Source organism: Cherax quadricarinatus, chromosome 55 (genome assembly GCF_038502225.1).
Source record: "Cherax quadricarinatus isolate ZL_2023a chromosome 55, ASM3850222v1, whole genome shotgun sequence".
Taxonomy (NCBI): Eukaryota; Metazoa; Arthropoda; class Malacostraca; order Decapoda; family Parastacidae; genus Cherax; species Cherax quadricarinatus.
In genome coordinates, this window is record NC_091346.1 from 26319167 (window position 1) to 26345633 (window position 26467).

Consider the following 26467-nt stretch of genomic DNA (forward strand, 5'->3'; position numbering starts at 1 on the left):
GGTTGGAAGGAAGGGGTAAGGGAGGTTTTATGGGTGAGGGTCTTGGACTTCCAGCAGGCGTGCATGAGCGTGTTCGATAGGAGTGAATGGAGACAAATGGTATTTGAGACCTGACGATCTGTTGGAGTGTGAGCAGGGTAATATTTAGTGAAGGGATTCAGGAAAACCGGTTATTTTTAAATAGCCGGACTTGAGTCCTGGAAATGGGAAGTACAATGCCTGCACTCTAAAGGAGGGGTTTTGGGATATTAGCAGTGTGGAGGGATATGTTGTGTATCTTTATACATATATGCTTCTAAACTGTTGTGTTCTGAGCACCTCTGCAAAAATAGTGATTATGTGTGAGTGAGGTGAAAGTGTTGAATGATGATGAAAGTATTTTCTTTTTGGGGATTTTCTTTCTTTTTTGGGTCACCCTGCCTCGGTGGGAGACGGCCGACTTGTTAAAAAAAAAAAAAAAAAAAAATGCATGTGTAGTGTAACCTAAGTGTAAGCAGAAGTAGCAAAACGTACCTGTAATCTTGCATGTTTATGAGACAGAAAAAAAGACACCAGCAATCCTACCATCATGTTAAACAATTACAAACTTCCATTTCACACTCGCTTGGCAAGATGGTAGTACCTCCTTTGGCAGCTGCTGTCTACCAGCCTACTACCTAGGAAACTACAAATTCTCTGCATAATATGCACACCACACATTGCCATCAAACATAACATCCTCACTGTCTCCAGCCTCCTCCTCGCTACAACAATTAACCCATTTCACACTCATATAAGAGTATTGGTATCACTAAACTATGATACAAACCCCCTTTTGCTTCCATGGATAACATTCTGTCTCCACAAATGCCTCAATGCACCACTCACCTTTTTTTCCCTTATCAATTCTATGGCTTGCCTCATCTTTCACAGATCCATCTGCCAGCAAGTCCACTCCCAAATATTTAAACATGTCACTTCCTCCACACACACTACAATGGTACCTTAACGTACAAGTTTAATCCGTTCCGTGACCTAGCTCGTAACTCAATTTGCTCATATATCAAATCAGCTTTCCTCATTGAAATTAACTGAAATGCCATTAATCTGTTACAGCGGAATTCCTGCTCTCGGGAGGCAGTAGAAAATACTTCAATATGATGCTAATATCAACTCTATGGCTTATTTATCTATCATAATTCATCTAATATGACATAATAAACAATATAAATAACATATATACTCTAAAATGAATAAAATATGTCATTATGTGACGAGTGATGGTGGCCACTCCCGCTCTGACCATATCTTCCCATTCTTCCCCTTCTGAAAACAGTGTGTCTGTGAGGCTAACTGCACTTGATCACTAGTTTCATAAGGAAAACACTGAAACAATGTATTTATAAATAAGAAATACTGTATAAAAACATAATAGAGAATGTAAAGAAATAAATTGGTTTTATAAAGTGTATGTACAGTGGACCCTCGTTTTTCCTAAGGCTCGGAAGTCGTAATTTTTGGAAATCGTAATGTTTTTTCGTCAAAACATTGACTCGCGAATCGTCGTTCATCTCGGACGTGTACTCACGGCCTCACACTCCATTCCCAGCCAGTGTGGCATTGTTTACCAGTGAGTGACCATCCCCTCAGGTGTTCATATGAAATATTTTACATTATTCCATTCATTTTAGTGCTTGCAACTGCTGAATAAGCTACCATGGCTCCAAAGAAAGCTCCTACTGCCATGCCTGTGGTAAAGAAGGTGAGAAATACGACTGAATTCAAGAAAAACATACATCATTGAACAACATGAAGGCGGCGTACGTGTGGCAGAACTGACCAAGATGTACAAGAAACCCCCATACAACCATAGCTTCCATTGTGGCCAAGAAAAAAGAGATCAAGGAAGCTGTTGTTGCAAAGGGGGTAAATATGCTGACAAAAATGAGAGAGCCAGTACTCGAAAATGTTGAGAAGTTATTGGTGGTGTGGATCAATGAGAAACAATTAGAAGGAGATAGTCTTATGCAGTCGCTTATTTGTGAAAAGGCTAGGCAGCTGCGTGGTGATCTAGTAAAGAAATTGCCTGCAACGAGTACTGATATTTGTGAATTTAAGGCCAGCAAAGGCTGGTTTGAGAGATTTAAGAATCATAGTGCCATACACAGCGTGATAAGGCATGGTGAGGCTGCCAGTTCTGACAAAAATGCAGCTACAAAATTCATAAGTGAATTCAAGGAGTACATACAGACTGAACAATTAAAACCCCAACAAGTGTTCAATTGTGACGAAACAGGCCTTTTTTGGAAGAAAATGCCAAGGAGGGCCTACATTACTCAGGAGGAAAAGGCACTGCCAGGACACAAGCCTATGAAAGACAGGCTGACTCTCATGTTTTGTAGTAATGCTAGTGGGGATTGCAAAGTGAAGCCATTACTAGTGTACCAATCTGAAAAGTCCAGAGTGTTCAAGAAAATCAATCTCATTAAGAGTAAATTGTGTGTGTATTGGAAAGCTAATAATAAGGCATGGGTCACGAGGGAAATTTTCCTCGAGTGGTTCAATGAAGTGTTTGGCCCCAGTGTGAAGAATTACCTCCTGGAAAATAAATTGGATCTCAAGTGCCTCCTGCTAATGGACAATGCACTTGCTCATCCTCCAAACTTGGATGACCTAATTCTTGAGGAGTTTGGGTTCATCACAGTGAGGTTCTTGCCCTCTAACATCACTCCTCTCCTCGAGCCCATGGACCAGTAGATCATTTCAAACTTTAAAAAACTCTACCCCACAGCAATGTTTCAAAGGTGCTTTAATGTGACCTCAGACACTCACTTGACCCTAAGAGAGTTTTGGAAAGATCACTTCAGTATCCTCCATTGCATAAACCTTATAGGTAAGGCTTGGGAGGTGGTGACTACCAGGACTTTGAACTTTGCTTGGAGAAAATTGTGGCTAGATTGTGTCCACAAGAGGGATTCTGAAGGGTTTGGGGCTGACCCTGACGAGCCTATGGTAGTTGTGGAATATATTGTGGCATTGGGGAGTTCCATGGAGTTGGATGTGAGTTTGGAGGATGTGGAAGAGTTGGTGGAGGACCACAACAGACTGCAGCTCAGAATATTGCTTCAGAGGAGGAGCAGGAGAGATGGAAGAAGTTGCCTTCTTCAGAAATTAAGGAGATTTTTGAAATGTGGAGTAGGATGGAAAGATTTATGGAGAAACATCACCCTGACAAACCTGTTGCAAGGCATGTCAGCAACATGTACAGTGACAAAATCTTGGCCCATTTTAGGAAAGTTTTAAAGAGATGCCAGAAACAGAGCTCTCTGGACAAGTGCCACAGGTGTACAGTGACTCTCAAGCTGGTCCTAGTGGCATTAAAAAACAAAGAAGAGAAGTAACCCCAGAAAAGCACTTGGTACCTGAAATCTTTATGGAAGGGGATTCCCCTTCCAAACAGTAAATAATCTAATCTCTCCCCTCCTCCAGTCTTCCATACACTAAGAAGAATTGCCAATAAAGGTAAGTGTTATGCTGTTAATGTTTCATTCATCATGTCCCATTGTTTTGTGTATGTACATCTATATTTCATGTAAAAAAAATTTTGTTTTAATACTTCTAGGTGTCTGGAACGGATTAATTGTATTTACATTATTTCTTATGGGAAAAATGGTTTCACAAATCATCAATTTCGATAATAATCACACTTTCTGGAACGGATTAATTATGAAAAACGAGGGTCCACTGTATTTACCTTGGAGAACAGATGCTGGCAGAGGTGGAGGGTGGAAAAGATAGGCTACTTGCCACACTCTTAATGCTACACTTTACTGCTTAACTTAATTGCTACACTCTTAACCCTTTCAGGGTCCGTGTCGTAGTTCTACGACTTTGAGTTCTGGGTCCAAATCGTAGTTCTACGACACAAGCTCAGGTCACTCAGATAAGCTGTGAGTGGTAAATTTGGGCCTAGATATGAGAGAATACATCTATGTGGTAAGTGTGCACCACATAAAACAAATCCTGCAGCACATAGTGCATAATGAGAGAAAAAAAAACGAGACCGTAATTTTGGATTAAAACAGCGACTTTGCGGTGTTTTTTCATATGTTTTTTATAGTTGTATTTGCAATTTCTTGGTCTCATTTGATAGAATGGAAGATATATTACAGAAATAGAGATGATTTTGATTGGTTTTAGTAGTGAAAATGGCTTGAAACTGAGCTCAAAGTAGTGGAAATGTTAAATTTTTGCCAATATTCAAGAGTGAACAAATCACATCACTCATCCAATACACGTCAGCTGATGGGTCTTATGTGCATTCACAAATGTGCTGATATTATTTATACAATTATTACAATATTGCATAACGGTAAATCTTCCATTTTTTTTATTTGAAAAAATTAATTGTTAATAAAAAATCAAAATAGAATTCGTTTGTAAAGCCTGAAAGCATAACTAATGAACAGAGGAAATATTACAGTGGAACCTCTACTTGCGAGCATGCCCACGTGCAAGTTTTTCCAAACACGAGCAGTTGACGGGTCAATTTTTTGCTTCCATACGCGAGCAAAATTTCCGTAAGTGAGCAGACCTCAAGGTAGGTTCCTTGACACTGGTGAGAGGTTCTTGCTCTTGATCTTAGGAACTGTATCTCATTTGTTTGTTGGACTGTCTTAACGAAGCTTGGGCAATGTATGATGGAAAGATGCTTCTTAACGTACACCAAAAATGAAAGAAATCTAAGCATAAATAATAGAGCTCACTTCTCAGCAATTAGCCACCCCTTTGTGGTAATTTCGAATGGTTTTTATGGTTGTATTCTCGTTTGTTTGGTCTCATTTGATAGAATGGAAGATATATTATAGAAATAGATATGATTTTGATTTCTTTCATGACGAAAAGTACCTTAAAATTGAGCTCAACCTAGGAGAAATGGTCCATTGCTTGGCTGTTTCAGAGTAAACAAATGATGTCACTGTCCATTCCAATATGCAGTTGTGAATGGGTTGACATTATTTATACAAATTATTGCAATAAGGAATAATAGTAAATCTTATATTTTTTGTGTGAATAAAAATTACAATTTATATAATAATAATAATAATAATAATAATAATAATAATAATAATAATAATAATAATAATAATAAGTGTGAGCAGGGCAATATTTAGTGAAGGGATTCAGGGAAACCGGTTATTTTATATAACCGGACTTGAGTCCTGGAAATGGGAAGTACAATGTCTGCACTCTAAAGGAAGGGTTTGGGATATTGGCATTTTGGAGAGATATATTGTGTATTTTTATACGTATATACTTCTAAACTGTTGTATTCTGGGCACCTCTGCAAAAACAGTGATTATGTGTGAGTGAGGTAAAAGTGTTGAATGATGACGAAAGTATTTTCTTTTTGGGGATTTTCTTTCTCTTTGGGTCACCCTGCCTCGGTGGGAGACGGTCGACTTGTTGAAAAAAAAAAAAATGTATAATAATAATACATAATAATAATGTGTTCAGTCCATCAATCTACAAGATTGATGAACTGAACACATCGACTCCAGGCTGAGGGACTGATTATCTCAAACTCCTCCTCTCCTTATGCCTTTCTACTTTGTATTGGACTGATGAAGCCACTGTGTGGCGAAACATTTCCTGAATAAAGATCCCCATATGTTGCATAAGTGTCTCAATCTTCAACATGTAAAACTATAGTTATTCTCTATAAAACATATTTTTTGTTAATATTTTTTGGGTGTCTGGAACGGATTAATTGATTTTACATTATTTCTTATGGGAAACATTGCTTCAGTTTTCGTTGAATTCGGTTTTTGTCAGACTCTCTGGAATGAATTAAAGACAAAAACCAAGGTTCCACTGTAAAAGGCTAGATTTTTGCAGCTATAAAAATGTGTGGACAGTTCAGTCTTCAGCTGGATGAGTCTACAGATGTTAGTGATGATGCCCAACTCATGGCTGATGGACAGCATGAAGGGCCAGAAGATGTGAAAAAGGAATTTCTGTTCTCCTGGCCATTGCACACCACCACGACTGGAGAAGATATTTTCGATATTGTGGACTCATTCTTCAAGGAAGGAAGGATTCAGTGGAATGTGTGTTTTAGTGTTTGTTGTGATGGTGCAACAGCAATGTTCAAAGTGCATCAGGGTTTCACTGCTAGGGTGAAAAAGGAAAATCTGTATGTGCTGATTGTTCACTCTCTCTTTCAAAGTGAAAATCTTGCTTCTTAAACATTGCCATGTGAATTGCTGAATGCAAGCATGGGGGTATTCAGGTCAATAATTTCATTGAAGTTAGGGCTCTTTACTCCAGGACCTTCACTCAGATGTGTTCTGATTTTATTTGGGAACATGTGCATCTGTTGAATCACTGAGGTTAGGTGGCTGCCACAAGGTAAGATGTTCCAATAATTGCTTGAAATACAGTGAGATTTGATAATTTTAGTTGAAAACATCATCCATTGGCCCCAAAACTCCCAAATTCAAAATGAATTAACTCCTTGAACATTTCAATGTAGTCATAATCAGACATTGGTTGGGCTATCAAAGAGACTAATAACATTCATGGAAAAACTGAAGATGTGGAAAAGTTAAATTGAGACTGGAAGGCTGCATTATTTCTGCACTTCTTGAGAATGAAACACTTTCACTCATCCAAGTCCAAAGCATCATCATGGAACATACAGTATTTCCAAGCTGATTACAGAGTTTGATCACCATGCTCCTGAGAATGTGATGAAATACACCAGAGGTAAGAAACCCCTTCAATAAGATGAACATCAGCAAGTTACAAGAGCCGGTCATCGAGATTCAGAATAATGTAACACTTCATTAATATTTCAAAAGACAAAAAAAATCACTGAGTTCATTCTGGATCAAACTTTAAAAAGAAAAGCAGATTATTGGAGGCGAAGCCCTGTCAGTGCTCCTTCCTATTGACACAATTTTCCTGTGTGAGGCAGGATTATGAGCACTCACGGTCATAGAATCAAAGTACAGAAACCATCTAAAAGCAGATGGTAAGATGCAGTCTGTCATCTAAATCACCCTTATTTGAGGAGCTCATTAGAACCATGTAGTGCCAGGGATCTCACTGATTAGTGACATGTGCCCGATGATACCCCAGTCCCCCTATTGAAAAGGTGTTATATTTCTTACCAATATTCATAATAATTTCAGTTTGTTAGTCATATTAATACAATATTGCCATATACTTTTTGTTTTTGTCATTTTTTTGTTTTTAGGACCAAAATAATGCTTTCACTTACGTTGCAAATTAAGGTTATGAACATATGGATTACCATGTAGTCTCCAAACAGAATTTTGGGTTACTGCTAGAAAAAGGTTAAGAATCACTAGCTTAAAAAAAAAATAGAGCGAAAAACCAACGTCAAAGACCTGGGAGTGATCATGTTGGAGGATCTCACCTTCAAGGACCATAACATTGTATCAATTGCATCTGCTAGAAAAATCACAGGATGGATAATGAGAACCTTCAAAACTAGGGATGCCAAGCCCATGATGACACTCTTCAGGTCTCTTGTTCTATCTAGGCTGGAATATTGCTGCACGTTAACAGCACCTTTCAAGGCAGGTGAAATTGCTGACCTAGAAAATGTACAGAGAGCCTTCACGGCACGCATAACTGAGATAAAACACCTCAATTACTGGGAGCTCTTGAAGTTCCTGAACCTGTACTCCCTGGAATGCAGGCTGGAGAGATACATGATTAAATGCACCTGGAAAATCCTAGAGGGACTAGTACCGAACTTGCACACGAAAATCACTCACAGTGAAAGCAAAAGACTCGGCACACGATGCAACATCCCCCCAATGAAAAGCATGGGTGTCACTAGCACGTTAAGAGACAATACAATAAGTGTCAGGGGCCTGAGACTGTTCAACTGCCTCCCAGCATACATAAGGGGGATTACCAATAGACCCCTGGCTGTCTTCAAGCAGGCGCTGGACAAGCACCTAAAGTCAGTACCTGACCAGCCAGGCTGTGGCTCATACGTTGGATTGCGTGCAGCCAGCAGTAACAGCCTGGTTGATCAGGCTCTGATCCACCAGGAGGCCTGGTCACAGACTGGGCCGCAGGGGCGTTGACCCCCGGAACTCTCTCCAGGTAATACTCCAGGTAAACTTAGAGCTAGGACATCCAGCTTCTTTTCAATCGTTGTTAAATTAGACACATGTGCAACTCTTGGGTATCTTGAGTGAGGAAACATTTTGCCACACAGCGGCTTCATCAGTCCATACAAAGGATAAACTTGAAGAACAGGAGGAGAACGAGGTAATCAGTCCCTCAGCCTTGAGTCGATGTGGTCAGTCCATCAATCTTGAATAGAATACGGCATAGGAGCGGAGAAGCAGCTTATAAACCGTATGGCAGGAGAGGTGCAGCAGTCGTAGGTAGTGCCCAAGGGTTAGGCAAGCGAAGAATTCCCAAGTATTAAGATCCCAAGAAGTTGCAGTGTCTGACAGGATTGTAGAGTTGCACATGTGTCTAATTTAACGTGTCGGTTCTTTGAACCATTCATCTACAATTCTTTTCAATCATAACATTCACGATCAACTTTCTTATATAACATTTGTACTACATCCATTTACATTCAAACATCCCAACTTTATATTGTTGTTGTTCTTAAATTCAGTAATTCATACTAGCCCCTTGGTCCTGGCATTTTAATTCTCTTTTATAAAACACATGACTTACAGAGGAAGGATTCTTCTCAACTTTACCATTGAGATGAAAGGAAATAATATAAGAACAAGAACTATTAAGCAAATAGAAGAAAACTCAGATGGGCAAGAATACACACACATGTACATGCATGTGTACTATGAACCAAGTGTACCAAGTGTTCCAAAATTTGTAAAACTTATGAATATGTAATTTATAATTTTTTTCTTCTAACACATCAGCCATCTCCCACTGAGGCAGGGTGACCCAAAAAAGAAGAAATTTTCACCATCATTCACACGTAATCACTGTCTTTGCAAAAGCACTCAAATATGACAGTTTAGATGTCACTCCAAACAGCCAATATCCCAAACCCCTCCTTTAATGTGCAGGCATTGTACTTCCCACCTGCAGGACTCAAGTTACAGAGAACACTCAGGGCCCCACTTATATAGCAGGTTGGGTTCCAGGCTACCGCCAGAAAGCGGACATCGCCGGAAAGCAGAACGCCATTTTTTTTTTTACTTATAAATGCATATAAATGCCAGATAACAAGTCTACACTAATATATATTAAGTTAGCAATAGAACTAGGCATTAAAAACAAAAAGTAAAATACACACACAGTACACTCATTACTTGCCTTAAAATATTTGTAGTCTTAATGTAATGTGAGAGGTGAGTAGTATTTGTTTGAAGGAAGTCAGGTGTAGGAGGTGTGGTAGATAGCCAGGCCAGACCACCCTACCCACACGTAATATACTATGACCTTTAAAGCATTCTAGAGCGAAAGATGCACATACAGTACACTCATTATGTACCTTAAATTATTTGTAGAAATTAATGTAGGGTGAGTGGTGAGTAAATGAGTTAAAATGAATAAACAAGAGAGTGAGAATGAGTGAATGAGAGAGGAGACAGATGCGAAGTATGTAAACAAGCAGATGAACCTATCTGGTTTTGGTTCATACATGTTCATCTACACCTAACATCTCATATTTATATTAATTTATTCTACTGTGAGGTGTATTTATCATGTTTATATGTTATGTAGTGTGTTTATTACATAGTTTTGAAAAAATATCATAGATTGAGTAATGAAAATGTTTATATTAACATAATATACAACATTTCATTCACCTCAGAGTGATTATTATTGTATATTATTACTATTATCATCATTAATATGGCATCCTCAAGACTAATAAGACACTCTTAGCGATTTTAATGTGTACCTGCATGCCAGCACAGGCTGCAAAATTATTTAGGTACAGGTACACATAAGTACAATTATCAGAGTATATATATAGGGACTGGCAGAGAGCATGTGTAGTTCCTTTATATAAAGGGAAGGGGGACAAAAGAGACTGTAAAAATTATAGGGGAATAAGTTTACTGACTATACCAGGAAAAGTGTATGGTAGGGTTATTATTGAAAGAATCAGAGGTAAGACAGAGAGTAGGATAGCAGATGAGCAAGGAGGCTTTAGAGTGGGTAAGGAATGTGTAGATTAAGTATTTACATTGAAGCATATATGTGAACAGTATTTAGGTAAAGGTAGGGAAGTTTTTATTGCATTTATGGATTTAGAAAAGGCATATAGATAGGGGAGGCAATGTGGCAGATGTTACAAGTATATGGAATAGGTAGTAAGTTACCAAATGCTGTAAAGAGTTTTTATGAGGATAGTGAGGCTCAGGTTAGGGTGTGTAGAAGAGAGGGAGACTACTTCCCGGTAAAAGTAGGTCTTAGACAGGGATGTGTAATGTCACCATTGTTGTTTAATATATTTATAGAGGGGTTGTAAAAGAAGTAAATGCTAGGGTGTTTGGGAGAGGGGTGGGATTAAATTATGGGGAATCAAATACAAAGTGGGAATTGACACAGTTACTTTTTGCTGATGATACTGTGCATATGGGAGATTCTAAAGAAAAGTTGCAAAAGTTAGTGGACAAGTTTGGGAGTGTGTGTAAAGGCAGGAAGTCAAAAGTGAACATAGATAAGATTAAGGTGACGAGGGTATCAAATGATTTAGATAAAGAAAAATTGGATATCACATTGGAGACGAGTATGGAAGAAGTGAATGTTTTCAGATATTTGGGAGTTGACGTGTCAGCGGATATGTTTATGAAGGATGAGGTTAACCATAGAATTGATGAGGGAAAAAAGGTGAGTGGTGTGTTAAGGTATATTTTTTTTTTTTTAAACAAGTCAGCCGTCTCCCACCGAGACAGGGTGACCCAAAAAGAAAATCCCCAAAAGGACAATACTTTCATCATTCAACACTTTCACCTCACTCACACATAATCACTGTTTTTGCAGAGGTGCCCAGAATACAACAGTTTAGAAGCATAAAAAACTTATTTCTGTTGCTGATGTTACAACCTGACTGATAGAACTCTTTTACTTCTTATTTTTTTAGTAATTATTACAGGAAAAGGGGTTACTAGCCCATTGTTCCCGGCATTTTAGTTGACTTTTACAACACGCATGGCTTACGGAGGAAAGATTCTTATTCCACTTCCCCATGGATATAAAAGGAAAAGTAATAAGAACAAGAACTATTAAGATAAAATCAAAGAAAACTTAGATGAGTGTGTATAAATAAACGTGTACATGTATGTGTAGTGTGACCTAAGTGTAAGTAGAAGTGGCAAGACATACCTGTAATCTTGATTATTTATGAGACAGACAAAAGACACCAGCAATCCTACTATCATGTAAAACAATTACAGGCTTTCGTTTTACACTCACTTGGCAGGATGGTAGTACCTCCCTGGGTGGTTGCCGTCTACCAACCTACAAAAAACATTATCAATGGAGGCAAAGAAGGGAATGTACGAAAGCATAGTGGCACCAACACTCTCATATGGGTAGGAAGCTTGTGTTGTAAATGCTGCAGCGAGGAGGCGGTTGGAGACAGTGGAGATGTTCTGTCTAAGGGCAATGTGTGGAATAAATATTATGCAGAGAATTCGAAGTGTGGAAATTAGGAGAAGGTGTGGAGTTAATAAAAGTACTAGTCAGAGGGCTGAAGAGGGGTTGTTGAGGTGGTTTGGTCATTTAGAGAGAATGGATCAAAGTAGAATGACATGGAGAGAGTATAATCTATAGGGGAACGAAGGTGGGGTAGGGGCCGTCCTCGAAAAGGTTGGAGGGAGGGGATAAAGGAGGTTTTGTGGGTGAGGGGCTTGGACTTCCAGCAAGCGTGCATGAGCGTATTAGATAGGAGTGAATGGAGACGAATGGTTTTTGGGACCTGACGAGCTGTTGAGTGTGAGCAAGGTAATATTTAGTGAAGGGATTCAGGGAAACCGGTTATTTTTACATAGCCGGACTTTAGTTCTGGACATGGGAAGTACAATGCCTGCACTTTAAAGGAGAGGTTTGGGATATTGGCAGTTTGGAGGGATGTGTAATAGGATGGTATATATATAACTGGAGCCCTGATATTATATTCTATAGGGAGTTTATTATATTATTTCAGATCACTTTTTATACTGTATCTTTATATATGCTTCTAAACTGTTGTATCTGGGCACCTCTGCTTAAACAGTGATTATGTGTGAGTGAGGTGAAAGTGTTGATGATGAAAGTATTTTCATTTTGGGGATTTTCTTTCTTTTTGGGTCACCCTGCCTAGGTGGGAGATGGCTGACTTGTTAAAAAAAATATATATAAAACATGAAATAACTTTAAAACACTTAAAATTTTGGAAAGTTTCCAGACATAATAGACACACGCGGTTCTCACGGACAACTTAAACAAACAGGGTGGGGTGCAGTGACTGTATTAGAAAGTCAGGTGGGGAAGCCGTATAGAGAGTTTTGGTCATAATTTGAAATGTCCGTATTATAGGAACGCCGTAAAGCGTGGCCCTACTGTATTAATACCATTAAGTCATGAAAGTTCAGAAGAAAAAAAGAAAACTATTTGGATATTTTAGCCCCAAAGGTTAGCACTATAATTACACATTCTAGTGTCTTTAACAGTGATGTATCTACTCTAGCTATATTTCCACAATTGTTGAATATATTGATGATTGATAATAAAAAGTGAACAAGTGTTTAAATGAGAAAGCTGAAGTGGCAGTACAGTACAGTACATTTTCACTAAGGCTCTGCCATGACACCAGCTGATGGCTCAAAAATATCTCACATTCTAAACTCTCTCTCTCTACCAGTAAGGCAACTGATTATAAACATAGAAATACGTAACACAACTATTACCTAATGAATCTTAACTAGTCATACATTTGCCTGTGATACTCCAATATAGGAGCTTCAATAGAAACTATGTATTGTACCAAAACAAAACCATTCACATTGCTAAATCTACAAACTGTAATGCAGAACCTTATGCTCCTTAACCCTTTCAGGGTCCGTCCCGTAGATCTACGGCTTTCGTTCAGGGTCCAAACCGTAGATCTACGTCATGAGCTCAGCTCACTCTGATAAACTGTGAGTGGTACATTTGGGCCTAGATATGAGAGAATACATCTATGTGGTATGTGTGCACCACATAAAACAGATCCTGCAGCACATTGTGTATAATGAGAGAAAAAACTGAAATCATGATTTTTCGATTAAAACAGTGACTTTGCAGTGTTTTTTCGTATGTTTTTTATAGTTGTATTTGCGATTTCTTGGTCTCAATTGATAGAATGGAAGACATATTACAGAAATAGAGATGATTTTGATTGGTTTTAGCACTGGAAATGGCTTGAAACTGAGCTCAAAGTAGCAGAAATGTTAAATTTTTGCCGATATTCAAGAGTAAACAAACGACCTCACACGTCTAATACACGCCAGCTGGTGGGTCTAATATGCATTCACAAATATGGTGATGATATTTATACAATTATTACAGTATTACATAACAGTAAATCTTCAATTTTTTGGTGTGAATAAAAAATCAAAATGGAATTTATTTGTAAAGCCTCAAAACATAACTAATGAACAGAGGAAATGTTAGTTTAGTTCCAGGAATACCTACATTGTTTATTCTGGACCCTATTTTGAAATTGGAATATTTTGAACTTTGTGTTAAATTGGCCAAATTAACAATTTCCGATCACTTTAATTTGTAGTTGAAACAGTTGACTTGCTGATTTCTTGTGCTCAATCGATAGAATAGAAGAAATACTAGTGAAATAGCTAAGAATTTGGTTTACTGGAATATTGTAATTGGCCTAAAATGGGAGTCAAAGTTGGCAAAATCGCCGATTCGTAAATATCGCTGACACATCAAAATTCGCGAGAGCATAATTTCATCAATTTTCCATCAAATTTCGTACTTTTTGTTTTATTACCTTCACAAAAAGATTCCTTACCATTTCATAAGAAAAAATAACAAATTTTTTTTTTGAAAATTCTTGGACACTGGGGCACCACTTCAGATTTGGGCCTTGGACCCTGAAAGGCTTAATCTGTACCAATATAGTTTTGAAGTAATCTTAGTCTGCCTAATATGCCTAGTCATGCTAGGTGTGATAGTGGCCCTCTCTGTAATTAGTTTTATATAGTATGTAAACCACACAATATCCTATAATATGTAAACCCCACATTCTAATCTTTATAGAGAATAAACTTGATCTGAGTTGAATAAAATGAAGGAAGATGTATGGGATAGTCTGCCAGCTGCTGGCCATTATATTATCAATACAGGAGGGCAGTAATATTTTCAGAGAGGAGATGGAGGAATGCTATTTCTCCGCAGCATGGAAGATGATGGGGTGGGTACTGAGAACTTTCAAAACAAGGGAAATAATGCCGATGGTGACACTCCTCAAATCACTAGTGCTCCCTCACTTAGAATATTCCTCAGTGCTGATGGCCCCATTCAAAGCAGGAGAAATATCAGAACTGGAACAAATACAGAGATCGTTTACGGCTCACATTGAGCCAGTAAAGCACCTAAACTACTACGAACGCCTTCAAGTCTTGAACGTGTACTCATTGGAGCGGCGGAGAGAGAGATACACGATAATATATATACCTGGAAAGTACTCAAGGGCCTGGTCCCAAATCTGCACACTGCCATAAGATACTGGAGTGAGAAATATGAGAAGTGTAAAATAACCCAGTGAGGAGCAGGGGTGCAGTGGGGACAATAAGGGAACACTGTATCAACATCTGGGGTCCCAGACTATTCAACATCTTTCCAGAAAATATCAGAAACACGACTGGAACAAGTGCAGGAGCCTTCAAGAGAAAACTGGACATGTATCTTCACCAGGTGCCAGATCAACCAGGCAAGCACCGGAAGAGCCTGGCCCATGGCCGGGCTCAGAGAGTAGATAAACTCTTGAAACTCTTCAAAGGTATATCAAAGGTGGTCAAAGGGTGTTTTAGCTGAAACTCTGCTTTCAATTTTACTAAACATGACATTAGTCACCCGTCCTGCAAAGATCATGCACGACAAAAATAGTACACACTTGTACAGAAACTGAAGATGAAAAGACTATAGAAGCACAAAAGAGGAAGAGGACCCATCCTACACATACGGTGGCGATAACCTCCAGCTTGGAATTTAAGGTTTTTAGCATTTTTTTTTCCACTTGATGACTTAACAACTACATCATTTCTCAATAGATTACAATAATTTTTACATACAATATTCTCAATACACTGTATCATAATACTAGTCTCAAAATGTTGTATTTCACTTTTAATTTTTAAATAAAATGAAAATTTAGGTAAAAAAAAGAAGTCCATTGCTAAAATATCTCTCTGTAGTAAATTCAGTTAAGCTTCTTATTATCATGCAAATATAATTACAACACTTTTGCACAGTCCACTTCCCAGTATAAGGTGTGTGTGTTGTCATAGTTTTTTTGTGCTGATTTTCCTCAAACCTCTAGAGAAGTATTCTAAATTCTAAAAAAGTTTTCAATAAAAATTTCAAATCATTGCATTTACTGTTAACCAACTTGACATCAGGATGTACCTTGGACTCTTAAAGTGGGGAAAAATGAAAACTAATCTCAAGGTTTCTAATTGACTAAAATATGTAAGGGTTTGCTGTGTTTTAAGTCTATATAAATCTTTTAAATACTGCATCAAAATTGGTGCACCAGTCGTACCCAACTTACGAATACCCAAGTTACAAAGATACATACTTATAGACAAGGTCTAAATAATGCAATATTCAGAAAATATATGTTTTATGAATGTTGAACTACAATTACAAGTGTGTGTGATACATTATCTTTTGTAATATCATTTTGTTCAAAAGTTGAAACACAGTTAGCACAACTCATTCGTGAGTTAAGGACACCCTATAATATATATGAATTTTTAAATTTGAAACACTGCTTCAGCTTATACATTACCCCTTTCAGGGTTCAGAGGCCAAATTTCAAAGTATGCACCAGGGTCCAAGAATTTTCAAAAAAAAATTTTTTTTTAGTTTTTCTTATGAAATGGTAGAGAATCTTCTTCTGAAGGTAATAAAACAAAAAGTACGAAATTTGATGGAAAATTTATGAAATTATGCTCTTGCAAATTTTGATGTGTCAGCGATATTTATGCATCGGCAATTTTGCTGAATTTGATTCCTATTTTAGGCCAATTACATTATTCCAGTCGATCAAATTCTTAGCTATTTCACTAATATTACTTCTATTCTATCAATTGAGCACAAGAAATCACCATGTCAACCTTTTTAACTACAAAAAATATTCCAATTTCAAAATAGGGTTCAGAATGCAGGCATTCCTGGCACTAAACTAACATTTCCTCTGTTCATTACTTACATTTTGAGGCTTTACAAATGAATTCCATTTTGATTTTTTTATTCACATAATGAATTTTGATTCAAACCAAAAAATAGAAGATTTACTGTTATGCAATATTGTAATAATTGTATAAATAATATCACCACATTTGTGAACATATATTAGACCCACCAGCTGGTGTGTATTAGACGTGTGAGGTCATTTGTTTACTCTTGAACATCGGCAAAAATTTAACATTTCCTCCACTTTGAGATCAGTTTCAAGCCACTTCCAGTGCTAAAACCAATCAAAATCATCTCTATTTCTGTAATATATCTTTCATTCTATCAAACGAGTCCAAGAAATCGCAAATACAACTATAAAAAACATACGAAAAAATACTGCAAAATCGTTGTTTTAATTGAAAATTACGGTCTCAGTTTTTTCTCTCATTATGCACTGTGTGCTGCAGGATTTGTTATATGTGGCGCACACATACCACATAGATGTATTCTCTCATATCTAGGCCCAAATTTACCACTCACAGCTTATCTGAGCGAGCTGAGCTTGTGTTGAAGAACTACGATTTGGACCCAGAACTCAAAGCCGAGATTGGTGGATGAATTTGGTAGGGTGTGCAAAAGAAGAAAATTAAAAGTGAATACAGGAAAGAGTAATGTTATGAGGATAACAAAAAGATTAGGCGATGAAAGATTGGATATCAGATTGGAGGGAGAGAGTATGGAGGAGGTGAATGTATTCAGATATTTGGGAGTGGACGTGTCAGCGGATGGGTCTATGAAAGATGAGGTGATTCATAGAATTGATGAGGGAAAAGGGTGAGTGGTGCACTTAGGAGTCTGTGGTGACAAAGAACTTTGTCCTTGGAGGCAAAGAGGGGAATGTATGAGAGTATAGTTTTACCAACGCTCTTATATGGGTGTGAAGCATGGGTGATGAATGTTGCAGCGAGGAGAAGGCTGGAGACAGTGGAGATGTCATGTCTGAGGGCAATGTGTGGTGTGAATATAATGCAGAGAATTCGTAGTTTGTAAGTTAGGAGGAGGTGCGGGATTACCAAAACTGTTGTCCAGAGGGCTGAGGAAGGGTTGTTGAGGTGGTTCGGACATGTAGAGAGAGTGGAGCGAAACAGAATGACTTCAAGAGTGTATCAGTCTGTAGTGGAAGGAAGGCGGGGTAGGGGTCGGCCTAGGAAGGGTTGGAGGGAGGGGGTAAAGGAGGTTTTGTGTGTGAGGGGCTTGGACTTCCAGCGGGCATGCGTGAGCGTGTGTGATAGGAGTGAATGGAGACAAATGGTTTTTAATACTTGATGTGCTGTTGGAGTGTGAGCAAAGTAACATTTATGAAGGGATTCAGGGAAACCAGCAGGCCGGACTTGAGTCCTGGAGATGGGAAGTACAGTGCCTGCACTCTGAAGGAGGGGTGTTAATGTTGCAGTTTAAAAACTGTAGCATAAAGCACCCTTCTGGCAAGACAGTGATGGAGTGAATGATGGTGAAAGTTTTTCTTTTTCGGGCCACCCTGCCTTGGTGGGAATCGGCCAGTGTGATAATAAAAAAATAAATAACTCAAAGCCGTAGATCTACAGCACAGACCCTGAAAGCGGAAAAGTCTACAAACATTTAATCAAGAATTATAACTAGAAATACAGCTCAAGAACCTGTCTTACCTGAGGGACATAAGAAGCCTCCAGGGATCACAAGTCTGGAGGTCAGAGCGACACATTCGCTTCCTGCGTGCCAGCACTGGCAACACTGCCTCCACACTGTCCATGGGGAATTGGTGTTTCCCGGGATATCCACTGTACATACCACTCCCACACTGTAAGAAATAAATCATTCAGACAATGCTTGCTGGAAAAGTCTACTAAAGAAAAGGTGTCTTCCCAAAAAAGTAGAGTACATACTGATATTTTATCAACTGTACTCAAACTGACTATAGCTGTACTTTTCCCATTCCACTTCAACCTCATTTTGTATACAATTCTATAAATTTTAAAATAATTTTTCTTTAGAGACATAATTATTATACTCCATGGGGAAAGTGGAGAAGAATCCTTCCTATGTAAGTCATGCTTGTCATAAGAGGCGATTAAAATGCTGGGAGCAATGGGCTACCTACCCCCCTCCCCCACCTTCTCCTGTATACATTACTAAATGCAAAAAGAGGAAAAAACTTTACTTTTCATATTTTTTTTTTTGGGGGGAGGGGGGTTTAACCTGTCTCAGTGAGAGATGGCCGTTATGTTAAAAAATATCGTTACAAGGATTTTATTCATGAAAGAGCACTAAACTTGATGTTATAGTGTTCAGATTTTGATAAATGAAAAATTATCCTTTAAATTTAAACCCTCCCCCAAAAAATAGGACAGACTTGGTAAAAATGGAATTAAATAAATGCTATCCAGCCATATTAGTTCAGAGGTCATATCTAAAAATATTTAAAACACACATGCACGTATAAATACATTGCATGGATTGCCATGAAGTCATGTTTATTCATACATTGAATCCTGCAAGTTATATTTTCCTAAGAAAATCTTGGCTTACCAAATCATATCACAACTTTTGTGTAAAGCATAAGTTACCACTTAACTCTCTAGACCAGCTTGCCAGTCTTACCTTAATTATATCTATATTCTTAGATGCCATGTTCCTCTGGGAACTCCCCTTCTAGGGGGGTAGTCTCATGCAGAATCTTTCCCAAACTTTTCAACTGTCCCAAAGAATTAAGGGCTTTTGAGGGGTACTTTCAACATTTATTAAAAAATTCTACAAAGTAGTTAGGCCAACAAAAGAAAAGCAGATGCTATTTACTTGCACCTGGAAACAAGTGCTAAATGTGGGGAAAAATTAAGAACTCTCTCAGCAGCCATACATAAGCAGCAGCAACAAAAAAACCACATACCAAGAAAAAAAAGGTAAAAAAAAAAATCATGAAACAGACAAGATTTAGGTGGACTATATTTGACTTCTCAGTAATGCTTACACTGGCAGCTACTAAGGCTAACAAAGTTTAAGAAAAGTAACTGATGACAACAGCTCTTGCTGCTCAGACTAAAACAAAGGAATGCAATACACATAACAATTTGTAGTTCTGATATTTGAACAAAACAATACATGAGACTAAACTTTAATAAAGGAGTTTCCAAACGAAAGATAGTGTCCAATATATATATGGACTGACTTACACAGCCCTTATATCAAATCACCAACTGTATTTCACTAATTTGTTTTTCTTACTTTCCTCTTCACATAGAATTAAGTTAATTAAGATTTTTTCTCTCTATTCACTTTCATATATAATCCATCCAAAACTTTATCATTTACATCAAACATTAGGTAATTACTTAGACTCTGAGTGCATGAAAATAATGTACAGATTTTCAAGTAGCAATATATGTCTATAATGGTGTATACATGCCTTAAATGCAGAGGATGGAGGAACTAAATAGTTCTTGTTATTACCAGGCCCTTGTGGTCTGGGTCCAACATTCTGTGTAAAGCTGCCACCAGACCACCCTCGCCCCTGTAAATATATAAAATTAAACATCACACTGTTTCCTAATTTCATAGAGTGGTCAATAATTTATGGTCAGGAAGCAATACATAACATATTGTATAGGCCAATTTTGCTTAAGAAGCAGCAGTGAATGAATTAATTCCATAAACTATTATAAATGTAATAAAGGTACAAACAGTATATAAATTTTTTAACAATATCATTCAACAGGATTCTCAATGGAATGACTAGATGACATCAGGATAAATTTCTCTTGTTATTTTATCATGCAGTATTCTTCACATGTGTACAGTAGTATCTGTTCAATACAAGTACAGTATAATATGTAATGCAAATACTACTGCATATTTTGACACTAATGAAAACTGAATTTCTGTACTATCAGCCCTGGGAAGTCTACCTGGAATATGCCACACTTCATTAATGTCAACACTAGCCTCTAATGGTCCCAAAAGTGTCCAGTGGTCATAGTACTCATTGTACTCAGTAATGTTTACCTTCACCCCCAAGCACCAGGTATTGTTAGTCTGTAAGATTAACATCACCTGAGGTGCCCAAAGTGCTTCAAAGACCAAATGTCAGCCAAAACTAAAGCTGGGAGTACAGCTATTAGACAACTAATGAAATCAGCCACATACTTTTAGGATTCATCACCATTATATACCCACTTCAATTATGTCGTGTCAACTAAACAACTGTGTTCATCTTGGGCTCCAGTTGTTCAAATCCAGGTACATTTTTCCCTCACCCCAGAGCACCTAGCATAGCAAGCATTTTCTGTTAAGGCCAAAACATAGCTTTCTGCTGGAAGGTCCACCACCCAGACTTGTACCACTAGACCCCAAGACGGAGGTGATAGCTGCTGAACAGATGGAACTGAAGCTCAAGAAGTATGGGGTGATTTCACTGGATGATGTTATAAAAGGCCCTCCATTCTCAGTCCTGAGCTAAGCCAGCATCAAGATGCAAGGCCAGAAGGTTCTGCCATTGCATGCAAACACAACCACCAGTACTAGCAGCTGAAGGCTATTATTCAAGTGTGATTACATATAAAGGTTCACTTCACAAGTACAAGTAGAAGACACCCACCAATAACAACCCAGAGGTCAATCTGGTCATGCAGAAGTGCCCACTGCAACTATGAGATAGCTTTAATCTGATACAGAAAGGGAATCCTCAAGGTCACAACCCAAGGTTGGAAGGTAATAATGAAATAGTGAAGATGCAATGAATGCACAACTGAGAGAGGCAAGAGATGACATACAAAAGCATAAGGAAACTCCAATTCCCCCCCCCCCCCAGTTAGAATAAAAAGCATTCATAGCAGAGGTGAAAGGGTCTAGAAATAGAAAGAAAGAAGGGCTGAGGTCTTGTGGATGGCCACAGGGTGCAACAGAAGACCTCAGTTGGCAAATACCAGACTGAACTAGAAAAGGGAAGGAAACCTAGTTACATGATTATACATGCACCTCTTGAAGGAGCCATGACAGTTAGTTCACCAGGGTACCAAGGTGTTCAGGCAAGTGCAAGGAAAAGCTATAAATGTACTGTACTCCCACTAGTAAGAGAAGCCTTGTGACCATCAGAAAAGACTACCTTAGTTGAAAATACAGGTATTCAAAGTGCATAGCAGTGATAGGGACAACCATCTTTAGTATCAAGGACACTAACTTAAAGCTGAGGTTTGTGCCAAAGCTTCTCAGCAAAAGAAGTCATGACACATTAACCCCTTCAGGGTCCAAGGCCAAAATCTTAAGTGGTGCTCCAGTGTCCAAGAAATTTTGAAAAAAAAAAAAAAAAAAAAAAAAATTATTTTTTCTTACAGAATTAAAGAGCATATTTTTGTGAAGGTAATAAGACAAAAAAAAAAAATTCTGATCAGTACTTACTGAGATACAGTGCCAAGAAGTTTGTCAAAAATGATGTGGTGGCGGCAACATCGACGAATTCCACATACGCGCATTACAATATTTTGTGGTTTTTATAGTTTTTCTTTTCTTTTCCAATTTTTTTCTATTCCTACTAACATTTGGGGCCTGAGAGACCAATACTGTATATAATGTATATATATAAACTCACTGTATTGAACACAATAACCGCACTAAAGTTATTATCATATTATTGTTTACCACTGTTGTTTATTACAATAAACATGCACAAATCTTGTACTATAATACTAATGTTCTATCATATATTTACATATTTACAATCACTGGACATGGTTTTAGAACTGCTGGAGCTTGTGGAACTCCTTGAAACAAGGCACCATGCGCAGAGGCACCTTACATTCCTCACACATAAACCGAGTGTCTTTGCGTCTTTGTTGCCGTCGTTTTGTTTGTGCACAGATGATGCATCTCTTCTGAGCAAATTTCTTCTGAGTTGAAGGAAGCTGTATTATGAAATGATCACCTTCCCTCCTCAAACGCTTGGGTATATCCTGAGTAATTCGAGGACCTTGTTGTATAGCAGGTGTTCTTACCTGGTACTTCATTATGAGTTGTCTGACAACAGACAAACAAAATTCACCATACGGTGGTCTGTTGCCAGTCTTTATTTGGTACATATTATATGCATTGAGCATTGAAATGTCCATGAGATGGAAGAAAAGTTTCACGTACCACTTGTAACTCTTACGAACACAGTCAACAAAACCAATCTGCATGTCACATTTGTCAACCAAGCGCATATTTTGTGTATAATCAATGACTGTCACTGGTTTTCGAATACGTTCATTAGTCACTCGATCAACTTTGCCACTGTCTTGCATTTCATTATGGTGAATGGTTGTCAACAATGTGACATCTCGTCTGTCATGCCACCGTAATGCCATGATGTCATTGGCAGTAAACACCTGCACGTCATCACCACGAGCACCTGCGTTGAGCCTGGGCATATGTTTACGATTAGAACGCACTGTGCCACACACATCTGTCTTGTTCACTTGCATGAAATCACTGAGTAATGGGCTTGTGTACCAGTTATCGGTATATAATGTATGCCCCTTACCAAGATAAGGTGGCATCATGTTTCTCACTACGTCACCGGAGATACCCAATAACATCTTGGTATCTTTCAATGTTTTACTACCCGTGTATACAACAATATCCAACACCAGGCCACTGTCACAATCACAGAGTACAAACAGTTTTATACCAAAGCGTTTCCTCTTGCTCGGTATATACTGCTTGAATGACAGTCTACCTTTGCTTTGAACAAAATCAAAGACTCGTCAATTACAAGATTCTTGAATGGATAAAAGTATATGCTGAACTTTTGTTTGAGATACATGAAAACATTTCTAATCTTGTATAACCTGTCACTTCTGTCAGGCCTGGTTTTGTCAGAGAAGTGCAACATACGTAACAGTAAGATAAACCTGTTCACTGGTATGATTTCATGAAGACCGGGGTAGAAATTAGCAGATCTGTGGACCAGTATGCTTTTATATTATGCTTATAGACATGAGGCATAAGCATTATTGTTGCAAAAAGCAAATACATTTCTGCAACAGTCGTCTCTTTCCACCTGTGTAGTCTTGACTGTGGTGATATGATCGTATTTGCCATGGTGTACTCAAAATACTTATTACTTTCCCTGACAATAGTTTCCATCAATGGCTGGTCAAAGAATAATTCAAAGAATTCCAGTTCATTGGCCGTGGTTCCAAGGGGACAAGTAGGTAGAATTCCACTTTGAGAGTCATCAAAGTGGTGAGGCTTGGGAACAAAATTGGGATTTTGCTGCCAATCCCACATACGGTTTGCTGGTGGATACTGGACATCATAGGCTGGTTGTGCGGGTGGTTGTGGTTGTGGTGGGCTGGTGGCTGACGCTCCGCTTTGTCCTTGAACTGACGAGTCAGCAGTGTGGGTCCCACCCTGGGCTGGTGAGTCACGCATGGCGGTGCCACTGCCATCACCACTAACACCATCCACTGATGCCTGTGGTCTATCCATGCCAAGTGTAGCCACATCATCCTCACTATCATTACCTAAAACTGGTGTAGGGCCACGGGATGTACTCCGGGATGTACTCCATCCCCTGGGCACAGCATAGGGTACACTACCCGAGCGCATGCGGCGGCGAACATACCGATGCTTCACTGGTGAATATGATTCCTCACTATCACTACTCGAATGATCATCGAGCACAATAAAATCACAATCCACGTCACTATCATCATATATTAGTTTTCTCTTGCGTTGAGGAACAACCAACCGTGAGTCACGAGTGCCCACACCAGAGGTAGAAGGTTGAGGATCGTCAGGGTTTTCTGCACTATTATCGATATCCTGGTCATTATTTTCGGTCACTAACTTATCAAAGCCGTAGAATTCCTCTTCATTTCCACTTCCATCAGTGTCAGAACTATCAGATAGGAAGAGGAGAGTCCCAATTTTCCGGGGAGTGAGAGCTGACTTGCGACGAGGCATGGTGAACAAGGGTAACTGAGCCGGCGTTCCCACAATGCTATGCAGGCACCTAGATTTTTTGTTTATGGTGCACACCCACCACGCAGACCCGTTCTCTCACATGTAGGCCTATGAGCGCTTTCGCGCTAAATTTGACGGCACTAGAATTTTGGCGTAGATCTACGGTTTGGACACTCAATGTGAAGCCGTAGATCTACGGGACGGACCCTGAAAGGGTTAAGGACAGTTCCCCAACCTGAAGCAAGGGCATCAGTAAAGGATGCAAAGGATGGGAGGACGGGAAAGATCATGATCAATGACTCAGAAGTTTGACCAGAACATTCCCCAAAGCACCCAAAAGGAACAGAGAGCCTGAAGGAAACACTGGAGCTATGGGGAATGAAGATGGGAATATCAAACTGCACACAAGGGCAAAGAGTGCCAAAGGAGAGATGTCATGGATGGAACCCACCATCCAATAACCCAAAACCTAGTCCTGAGATACTCAAAAGTGGAGATACTTGACAAGAGTGTTACCAAAAAAAGTCTGAGGTAAAGAAACAAGACATACACCTCAAAGAGTTAAGATCATGACTGTAGGTTGCTAGACACATGAGGAAGCTCAGGATGCCAACATGAGGCCAATGGATATAATCATGAACAGGGAATATAATTTGACAATCAAAAAGGAAGAAGTTGAAGAAGGTGCAAAGAATCAGAACATATTAGAGGAACGCTTAACCCTTTGAGGGTCGAGACCCCTGCTCGTAAACTTGCTCTCAGGGTCAAGAATTTAATAAAAAAATATGTATATTATTTTTTCTTAAGAAATGATTATCTTTTTCCAAAGGTAATGAAACCAAAAGCACAAAATTTGCTGAAAAACTTACAGAATTACTCTTTTCCTAAGTTAGCAGTCTCAGCAATATTTATGCCCTATTTTGGGCCAATTCCATTGTTCCAGTCAACCAAACTCATAGCTATTTCACTAGAACTCCTTTTATTCTATCAAATGAGTATAAGAAACTACCCATCTACCTATTTCAACCACCCAATCAAATGATCAGAAATTACTAATTTGGTCAATTTCACACAAAATTCATGAAAGGCCAATTTCAAAATAGAGTTCACAATAAATAATGTAGACATTCCTGGCACTAAAGTAACATTTTCTCTGTTAATCAGTCATGGCTCCAGGCACCTCTTATACAGAAGAACCTCTGCCTATGAGTTTAATCCATTCCATCTGGATTTGCTCGTTTGCAGAGGCAATTTTCCTCATTAAATTAAATGAAATGGAATTCGTTCCAGTGGAATTCCAGGCATGAGAAAATACTTCAATAATTTCCCTAATATCAACTCTACAGTTTATTTATCTATCACAATTTATGTAATATGACAAAATAAACAATATTAATAACATGTACACTAGAATGAATAAAATACACGTGATTATGTATGTGGCTAGTGATGGTGACAGCGGCCATTGTTGTTGTTGGGGTTTATAGGGCCACCACTGTGGCTATTCCTACTCCTGACTACATGTGTAGAGAACCTAGGATAACCCACTCTTAATGCTACACTTAATTGCTACACTCTTAATGCTACACTTTGCCACTGCTGCTTCATGTTGTCTGCCACTGCTACCTCATGATGTATGCCACTGCTGCTTCATGATGTCTGCCACTGCTGCTTCATGCTGTCTGCCACTGCTGCTTCATGCTGTCTGCCACTGCTACTTCATGTTGTCTGCCACTGCTGCTTCGTGTTGTCTGCCACTGCTGCTTCATGTTGTCTGCCACTGCTGCTTCATGCTGTCTGCCACTGCTACCTCATGATGTCTGCTCCCACTTTTGCGAACGTGATGAAGAGCTTTCCAATATGTGAAGGTTGAGAGGCAGTGCCAATTGGACAGGTATTGAACGTTGCCAAAGAATTGAACATTTCTGCTACTTTGAGCTCAATTTCAAGGTATTTTTCATTGTGAAACCAATCAAAATCATATCTATTTCTGTAGTATATCTTCCATTCTGTCAAACGAGACCAAAAATACAAGAATCCAACCGTAAAAACCATACGAAAATATACCGCTAAGGGGAAGCTAATGGCT

The 26467-nt window shown here is 38.6% G+C and overlaps 1 protein-coding gene across 8 annotated transcripts in view; it reads right to left on the reverse strand.

Annotated features, from left to right (window-relative positions):
* Positions 1–26467, reverse strand: part of osa (trithorax group protein osa) — a 521098-nt gene that overhangs the window by 16338 nt on the left and 478293 nt on the right. For all 8 annotated transcript variants that reach the window (XM_070096962.1, XM_053791422.2, XM_053791420.2 and 5 more), the window contains 2 exons: positions 19844–19948; positions 18090–18241 (listed from right to left, as the gene is read on the reverse strand). In XM_070096962.1, the coding sequence (XP_069953063.1) occupies positions 18090–18241; positions 19844–19948 (257 nt within the window). The remainder of the gene's footprint in view (positions 1–18089; positions 18242–19843; positions 19949–26467) is intronic.